Source organism: Eimeria acervulina, genomic scaffold (genome assembly GCF_000499425.1).
Source record: "Eimeria acervulina Houghton genomic scaffold, Eah_scaff545, whole genome shotgun sequence".
Classification (NCBI taxonomy): Eukaryota; Apicomplexa; class Conoidasida; order Eucoccidiorida; family Eimeriidae; genus Eimeria; species Eimeria acervulina.
Genome location: NW_013547273.1, coordinates 632 through 10000, shown reverse-complemented (window position 1 = coordinate 10000; position 9369 = coordinate 632). Strand labels below are relative to the sequence as shown.

At 49.9% G+C, this 9369-nt stretch overlaps 1 protein-coding gene across 1 annotated transcript; it reads left to right on the top strand.

Moving 5' to 3' along the window:
• Positions 1-5306: 5306 nt before the first annotated feature.
• Positions 5307-9162, top strand: EAH_00042270 (hypothetical protein, conserved; the record flags this gene model as incomplete). The annotated part of the gene is made up of 3 exons (XM_013391752.1): positions 5307-6130; positions 6213-8654; positions 9036-9162. The coding sequence occupies 3 exons, from the start codon at positions 5307-5309 to the stop codon at positions 9160-9162; spliced, it is 3393 nt and encodes a 1130-aa protein (XP_013247206.1).
• Between the last annotated feature and the right edge of the window lie 207 nt (positions 9163-9369).

The following is a 9369-nucleotide window of genomic DNA, read 5'->3' as shown; positions in this document are numbered from 1 at the left end:
TAAATATAAATAAATATAAATATATATTTATATTTATTTATTTATTTATTTTTATATTTATCTTTGTAAATGTATTTAAGTACTCCTCAGCAATCAGCCAGAGCTGTGCATACACCGCACACTTCGAAGTAAATAAGCAGTTAGAGAGACAATTAAACAAAAATAAATAATAATAATAATTAAAAAATAATAAAATATAAATATATATAAATATCATAATAGATATATTTTATTGCAGAAGACTGCAGGTATATTTATATTTATATTTGTATTTACAGCGTGCAGTTGCGGTGTATAGGCAGTTCGAGCATAATTAAGAAGATAAAGCAATTAAAACATTTTATTATTATATTACTAATATATTAATAATATACTAATAATATATTATTATATATTATTATATATTATTATATATTATATATAATTATAATATATTTATTTGCTGTCTACTTAAAGGAGGCTTTGCTTAGTATACACCGATGCCGCTTAAATATAAACTTTAAAAACGTAGAGAGGGCGTTATATAAATATATAAATATATAAATATATATAAATATATATTTATTTATTTGTATATTTATATATTTATATTTGTCTATAAATGTACATATGTATATATGTTTATGTTTCGTTATGTATGTATATATGTCTATATCTATCTATCTGTCTATATATATATATATTCTATATTTATATTTATATATTTATATTTATAATGCATATACATGTTGGCGTAAACGTAGGAAACATATTCGTAGATATATAAATGTATAATATATATATATATATATATTATATATATAATAGATATATAACTAATTATTTACATTATATATATGTAGATATAGATGTAGATATTGTACTGCAAGCGATGTGTAATAAGGCTGCCGCCCGGTTTCGGTGTTGCTGCAGCAGCAGCAAGTGCAGCAGCAGCAAGTGCAGCAGCAGCAAGTGCAGCAGCAGCAAGGGCTGTAGCAGCAACAGTGGCAGACAAGTAAACCCTAAGACGCCCCCATAACAATTGCACGCGCTCTTTGCTGGTGTTGCTGCTGCTGCTGCTGCCGCTGCAGCAAGTGCTGCAGCAGCAGCAGCAGCAAGTGCTGCAGCAGCAGCAGCAGCAAGTGCTGCAGCAGCACAAGAAGGGCCTTTAAACATTTTTTTTTAAATCCCACATTAAAAGTCTCTTTATAACAAAAAATTGCGGCTGCTGCTTCTGCAGCATCTGCTGTTGCTGCTGCAGTGTCTGCTACTGCTGCTGTTGCTGCTGTAGTGTCTGCTGCTGCTGCTACTGTAATATCTGCTGCTGCCGCTGCTGCTGTACTATCTTTTGCTACTGCTGCTGCAGTGTCTGCTGCTGCTGTGCTATCTGTTGCTGCTGCTGCTGCTGCTGTTGCAGTATCCGCAGCAGCAGCAGGCAGCAGCAGCAGCAGCAGAATTTCGCGTGGGCTTATTGGTTTGCTGCAGCCTTTGGCGATGCTGCTGCACTCGGTGCAGCAGCAGGAGCAGCAGCAGCAGGAGCAGCAGCAGGAGCAGCAGCAGGAGCAGCAGCAGCAGACTTTCCTTCTGCTAAAGCCCTATCAATCAGCAGCTTTATCTCCCTGCATTTTATGTGCCGCAGCAGCGCTGCCTGCATGCGGCTCTCTACGCTCTGTGCAAGCAGCAGAAACCCTTCCTAAACAACACACACATGCAAGGGTTTAGGGTTTAGGGTTTAGGGTTAATAATAAACACCCGCATGCAAGGGTTTAGGGTTTGCTGGTTGCTGATAAGCAGGCGAATTAAATTAGGGTTTAGGGTTTAGCAGCAAACGCGAGGGTTTAGGGCTTTCTTGTAGCTGAACACGATAGTTAGGGTTTAGGGTTTATATTAATTAGGGTTTGCAGCTTAGGGTTTAGCAGCACAAACGAGGGTTTACGCTTTAGAAGGGTCTACAGCTTAAAAGGGTTAAGGGTTTTGAGGGTTTAGAGGGTTTAGGGTTTACCACAGTTTAGGGTTTAGGAGGATTAACGTTTAGGGTATATTAGGGTTTAGGGTTTAGGGTTTTAGGGTTAATAAGGACTTAGGGTTCAGGGTCTATTAGCTTTTAGGATTAATTAGGGTTTATAAGGGTTTATAAAAGTTTACAAGGGTTAATTAGGGTTTATAAGGATTAATTAGGGTTTAGGGTTTATAAGAGTTAATTAGGGTTTATGGTTTAGGGTTTATAAGGGTTAATTTGGGTTTAGGGTTAAGGGTTTACAAGGGTTAATTAGTGTTTATAGGAGTTAATTAGGGTTTATAAGAGTTGATAAGGGTTTATAAAGATTAATTAGGGTTTAGGGTTTATCAGAACTACTTAGGGTTTATCAGGTTTAATTAGGGTTTATAAGAGTTGAAAAGGGTTAATAAATGTTAATTAGGGTTAATAAAGGTTAATTCGGGCCTATAAAGGCTAATTAGGGCTTATAAAAGTAAATTAGGGTTTAGGGTTTAGGGTTTAGGGTTTAGGGTTTAGGGTTTACTTGTAGCTGCACAGTCTTATTCCACTCCTTTTCGTACAGGCGAGCAATCCGAGCCCGCGCATTTTTTAAACTGCTGCGCAGATATAACTCCGACTCAAACCACAAACCACAAACCACAAACCACAAACCCTAAACCCTAAACCCTAAACCCTAAACCCTAAACCCTAAACCCTAAAGAATAGAGAATAGAGAATAAACCAAAAGCCCTAAACCCTAAACCCTAAACAATAATTATAAACTATAAACAATAAAGAATAAACAATACAGAATAAACACCAAACCCTTAACCCTAAGCAATAAACCCTAAACCCTAAACCCTAAACCCTAAACCCTACTTGCTGCTGGTCGCTCGCTAAGGCATTTGAATTATCTCCTTCCTCTCCGCTCGGTAGCCGCTGCAGCAGCTGCTGCACCTCTAACACCCTCTCAGCCTGACGCCTCCTGCAGCAGCAGCAGCAGCAGCAGCAGCAAGAGATGCAGCAGCAACAGGAGTTGCAGCAGCAGCAGCAACAGGAGTAACAACAACAAGAACAGCAGCAATACCAACAGCAGCAGCAACAGCAGCAGCAGCAACAACAACAGCAGCAACAGCACTAGCAGCCGCACTATCAGCAGCAGCAGCAACAACACTAGCAGCAGCACTATCAGCAGCAGCAGCAACAGAAGTACAGCCAGACCCTATGAACACCTCAGGGTTTAGGGTTTAGGGTTTAGGGTTTAGGGTTTACCTGCTGTCTTGTGCATCTCGTATTGTTAATGTACAGTCGCTAATTAAACTTAAAGTCTTTTGCAGCTGCTGCCGAAACCCTAATTCTTCTGCTGAGGCTGGAACTGCTGCTGCTGCTGCTGCTGCTGTTGCTGCATCTGCTGCAGCAGGATAATGCACGCGGTAACCATCTAGCGATTGGGGGCCCCGAACCTGCAGATACAGCAGCAGCAGCAGCAGCAGCAGCAGCAGCAGCAACGGCAGCAGGGTCAACAGAGCTGCTACTAATGCAAAACCCACGAAAGCAGCAGCAGCAGCAGCAGCTGCAGCAGCATTCGCTGCAGCTATAATTGAAGCCTATAAACCTTACCCACAAACCCTAAACCCTAATTAGAGGCCCTGTAGACCCTAAACCCTAAACCCTAAACCCTAAACCCTCGCAAGACCTACCGATCTTCCCTCTCCAGCATCAGATGTTTTAACTCCTGGCCTCTGTTGGTGGTGCTGCTGCGGGTGCTGCTGCGGGTGCTGCTGCTGCTGCTGCTGTTGCTGCTGCTGCTGCTGCTGCTGCTGCTGCATGAATTGCCTATCTACTTTGGGTAGCTGCAGGTCCTGACCCTTTAAAATGCTGCTGAGGGTCTCACATATCTGAGGCCCGCCAAATATATTTCTTTGCTTTAAAATAAGTAAAACCCTCTTAAAAGAGTCGCGTATACTTGCTGCTGCTGCTGCTGCTGCTGGGGGTGCTGCTGGTTGTGCTGCTGCTGCTGTTACTGCTGCTGCTGCTGCACAAAGATGCCTCAAAGGGCTGCAGCAAAGCTGCAGCAAAAAGGGGGCCCCGCAGCTGCAGCAGCGCTGCAGCACATCATTGACAACATAGAGCAGCAGAACTAGCTGGCTGCTGTTTGCTGTTGCTGCTGCATCTGCTGCTCCTGCTCCTGCTGTTGCTGCAGGTGCAGCAGCAACTGCAGCAGCAGCAGCAGCCTGAATTTGCCTCTCTAATGCATCAATACAGTGATATACAGCAGGGCTGCTTGCTGTATGAACAAGAGCTGCAGATACACCTTGAATGCAAGCGCTGCTGCTGTCTAGACAGCTCAGCCCGCCTATAAACACCTGCACTACCCCTCTTATATCAGAGTTTAATGAAGAAAGAGGGGCCCAAGGTGGGGCCCCTGGCGGAACATCTTCTGCGTCCCACATGCCCTTAGGGTTTAGGGTTTAGGGTTTAGGGTTTAGAGGCAGCAAAAAAAAATAAACTGCGTATATCAAACCCATCACAAAATTACAGTGCTATGCTTTAAAACGTAGGGTTTAGTGGTTACAGTTCAGGGTTTAGGGCTTAGGGTTTAGGGTTTAGGGTTTAGGGTTTAGGGTTTAAGATGCCCCGCTGCTGCACGGGTAAGAGGCAAGAGGAGGGCCTTAGCTGCTGTTTGTTTTGTTGCTGCTGTATGATGAAGCAGCACAAATAAATAAAAATAAATAAACTGAGTTTAGGGTTAAAACAGAAGAACAAACGAAGAAAGATAAAATAAACTAAGCCCTAAAATGCATGCACGAGCTGCTGTGTCAGTAGAGGTGGCTTGCTGCAGCAGCAGCAGCAGCAGCAGCAGCAGCTGCTGCTGCTGCTGCTGCTACGGTGTCTCAATTTCTTATTACCAAACATCTTCTGCTATTTCTTCTTGTGAGGCAGTGCTTGCATCTCTCCTGCATGCAGCAGCAGCAGCAGCAGCAATTGCAGCAGCAGCAGCAGACAGACATACGAGCAGCAGCGCAACAGCTGTAACAACATCAACTGCAGCAGCAGCAGCAGCAAGCAGCAACAGCAGCAGAACCATCACTACGACGGCCTCCATCAACAAGGCTTCGATTTTTGCTGTCTGTGTATTTCCCCTTGCAGCAGCAGCAGCAGCAGCCGCAGCAGCAGCAGCAGCAGCAGCAGCAGATCTAAAGCAGCAGCAGCAGATGGCCCCGGAGTTTGGGTTTCAGGGGGACAAGGCGTCTGTAGGTCTGTGCAGAGCCGCCTTACCCCAAACCCTAAACCCTAAACCCTAAACCCTAAACCCTACTTTAGTAGAAAGGCAGATAGAGCTGCCTCAATGCCACCGTTGCTGCAGCTGCAGCAGCAGGAGCTGCCTCACATTCACAGGGTACCCAGAATACAACATCCGCAGCAGCAGCAGCAGCAGCAGCCACAGCAACAGCAGCAGCAGCAGCTGCTGCTGCTGCAGCAGCAGCGCCAGCAGAGTGAAGGGGAGGTTGCTTCAACACCTCGTGCGCAGCAGCAGCAGCAGCAGCAGCAGAATCAGACACCTCTCCCTGGCCACAGAAGGCGCAGGCAGCATCAGTCTGCTGCTGCTGCTCCTGCTGCTGCTACACTGCAGCAGCAGCAGCTGCTGCACCAGCAGCAGCAGCAGCAGCAGCAGCAGCAGGTCAGTATAGTTAATGAGGATGGCAGGGGTTTAAATGCTGCGGAAGCTCCGGGTGTACCTCCAGCTGCAGCAGCAGAAGTAGCAGCAGCAGCAGCAACACCAGCAGAGCCAGCAACGCCAGCAGCAGCAGCAGCAGCAGCAGCAGCAGCAACACCAGCAGAGTCAGAAACGCCAACAGCAGCAGCAGAAGCAGCTCAACCCGTTTCTGCTGCTGCTGTTGCTGCTTCACGCAGCAGCTGCCAGCAGCAGCAAAACAGCAGACGAAGGGCCCCGACTTCGACGGCGCCGGAGCCCGCGCTGTCTGCAGCAGCAGCTGCTGCTGCTGCTGCTGCAGCGGGTGCAGCAGAAGCAGATGCAGCAGAAGCGGATGAGGCAGAAGATGCTGCTGTTGCTGCAGCAACAGCAGCAACAGCAACAACAGCAGCAGCAACAGCAGCAGCATCCGGGCCCCATAACAGTGCTGCACTTTCCTCCTTCCCTTCAGAAGAGGAGTCTGCTGCTGCTGCTGCTGCAGCAGCACGGCGTGCTGCCGCCAGAAGAGCGTTTGCTGCAGGACCTAGTTTCTTTGCGTAGGCGTCGGGGCAGCAGCAGCAGCAGCAGCGATGAAGGAGATTCTAGCAGAAGCAGCAGCAGAAGCAGCAGCAGAAGCAGCAACAGCAGCTACTTACCTGATGTCTGGCTGCAGAACCGCGTCAGTAGGTGGGGCGGCAGCAGCAGCAGCAGCAGCAGCACCAGCAGCAGCTTAGTAGGGGCCCTTGTGAGGCTGCTAGGTGAAGATGCAGGAGAAGACAGAAGCAGCAGGAGCAAAGCTCTATCTGCTGATAGTGAAGCTGAGTTGTTGCTGCTGCAGCAGCAGCAGCCGCTGAGGCAATGCCCGTCGGGGGCCGTTACGCTGCAGCAGCAGCAACAGCAGCAGCAGCAGCAGCGGGAGAACCGCCCGACAGGCAGGCGCTTCTTCTATGGGCTGCTGCTGCTGCTGCTGCTGCTGCTGGCAGCAGCTCTGCTGCTTGGCTCTCTGCTGCACAGCAGCAAGCTGGTGCGGCTGAGGCCTCGAGAGTTGCTGCGGCTGCAGCTGTCTACCTTCCGACAGCTGCAGCAGCAGCTGCTGCAGCAGCAGCAGCAGCAGCAGCAACATCATCACCATCCCCTTCCACTCTGCTGGCATCACCCGCAGCAGCTTCTCGAGCTGCAGCAGCAACTGCTGCTGCTGCAGCCGTCTCAGGAAGCAGCAGCAGCATTTGCTGAAGCAGCAGCAGCAGCAACAGCAGGTGTTGATGCTGCTCAGTCTGCTGCGCTGTCGTCAGAAGCAGCCATGGCGTTGCTGCAGTCGCTGCAGCAGCAGCAGCAGCAGCAGCACGAGGACACAGGCTCATGGTGCAGCGATGATGAGGGCTGCAGCAGCAGCAGCATCAGCAGCAGCAGCAGCATCAGCACTGCAGCAACAGCACCTGATAGTGCTGCTGCTGCTGCAGCACGAGATTATGTTACGAGTGTATTTCATTCTGCTAATCTGTGGCTGCCTGGGAGCAGCAGCAGCAACATCAGCAGCAGCAGCATTGACAGCAGCAGCAGCAGAAGCAGCCGCACCAGCAGCACCGCCGATAGCCGCAGCAACAGCATTTTGTCTCCCTTCGCTTCCTTCTCTCCAAACAGCAGCAGCAGCAGCAGCAGCAACAGCAGCAGCAGCAGCAGCAGCAGCAGTTCGTGTTCCCTGCCCCCCTTCCCCAGGGGCGTTTGGTTCTTCGCTCGTGCTGCAGCAGCAAAACGCCTCAAATCGTTTATTCCTGCTGCTGCTGCTGCTGCTGCTGGTGCTGCTTCAGGAGATCGCTTACTTGTGTGTGCAGAGGAAGACTTTGGTCTTCTTGCTGCTGCTGCTGCTGCGCATGCAGCAGCAGCAGCAGCTGCTGCTGGCAGCTGGCTTACTGCAGCACTACGACGACTTAAAGCAGCAGCATTTGCTGCTGCTAATACCACCATCACAGCAGCAGCAACCCTACGGAAGCAGCAACGAGCTGCTGCTGCTGCTGCTCAAGAAGCAGCAGCAAAACTCTTCGGCCTCCCACCGCCTCCCCAAGAAGCAGCAGAAGCAGCAGCAGCAGCAGCAGCAACAACAGCAGCAGCAGAATCGCCATCCGCTTGTGCTTTCCCTCCAGGTGATTGCGTACAGTGCAGCTGCCGAAGGCTGTCGGAGGAGCAGCAGTTGCTGCAGCTGCAGCTGCAGCTGCAGCTGCAGCAGCAGCAGCAGCAGCAACAGCAGGAGCAGCAGCAGCAGCAGGAGGCAGTATGTGCTCCTGTGCCTTATGCTGCGGACAGCCCAAAGGCAGCTTGCTGCGCAATGGCGTTGGAGTTGCTGCTGGTGCAGCTGCTTGAGCAGCAGCAGCAGCATCTGCAGCAGCATCATCATCATCAGCAGCAGCAGCAGCAGCAGCAGCAGGTGGGGGCACCCAGGGGACGAACGATTGTCTATGCTTCTGCTTTACGAGCAGCAACTGGCGGCTTGCTGCCTTCTGCATATTTTGCTTCATTAGACGACTCAAAAACCGCAGCAACAGCAGCAGCAGCAGCAGCACCCTCATCAACAGCAGCAGCAGCAGCAGCAGCAGCAGCAGCAGCAGCAGCAGCAGCAGGAGCAGCAGGAGAGGAGGGTTTAGTGTCTGCTTCTCTACCTTTTCTGTCTCTTTCTTTTGCTTTTGAAGATATAAACACGCCTTGCTTCCCCCTATCGCATTATTTACACCGAAGATTATTCAGCTGGGGGGGGCTGCAGCTGCCGCTGCTGCTGCTAGGCGGCTGGACACTGTCGCTGTTTTCTGCTGCACCTGTTACGCTTGTACACCTTCCTCGTGCTGCGCTGCTGCTGCTGCTTATTCTTTATCGCGGTGTTTGTCTATACTGGGGCCTCAACTGGATTGGAAGCAAAATAGGAGCTTGGCTAGACCAGCAGCAGCAGCAGCAGCAGCAGCAGCAGCAGCAGCAGCAGCAGCAGCAACAGCAGCAGGAAGAAAGATTCAGCTGGTCAGAAGTAGATATTAGCGATCATGTGCTGCTGTATGTTTTGGTTGTTCTTGTTGCTGCTATAGAGACATCAGCAGCTTTTGCTTCTCACCCTCCTCTTGCTGCTGCTGCTGCAGCAGATAGCAACACCAGCAGCAGCAGCAGCAGCAGCAGCAGCAGGAGAAGAAGATATTGCTTTCCTTCTCTCTCACGATTAGCTCCTTATATATGTGCTGCTTATTATTCTGTTATTTGCTGCTGCTGCCTGCTGCTAGCTGTCTACACCTCTTGGTTTTATCATACACCTGCAGAGGTATGGGTAGCATTTGCTGCTGCGCTGCTGCTGCTGCTGCTGCCGGTGCTGCTGCTGCTGGAGGTTGCGGAGCTCCCAAGCCTGCAAAGGATCGGTGTCCTACGCAGCAGCGGCAGCAGCGGCAGCAGCAGCAGCAGCAGCAGCAGTGAGCACATGCAGCTGCAGCTGCAGCAGCAGCAGCAACAGCAACAAACCAGCCCCCGCGCACCCCCGTAGACGCAGCAGCAGCAGCACTTGCTGCTGCACCTGCTGCTGCTGTTGCTGCTGCTGTTGCAGCCCCGCAGAGGCGTGGCGTGTTGCTACTGTACACACCCAACGCAGCAGCAGCAGCAGCAGCAGCAGCAGCAGCAGCAGCAGCAGCAGCGGTTCTGCTGCTGCGTTGTCTAAGGGGGATTTTGTCTCGCTTTAACAAAGACATATAAA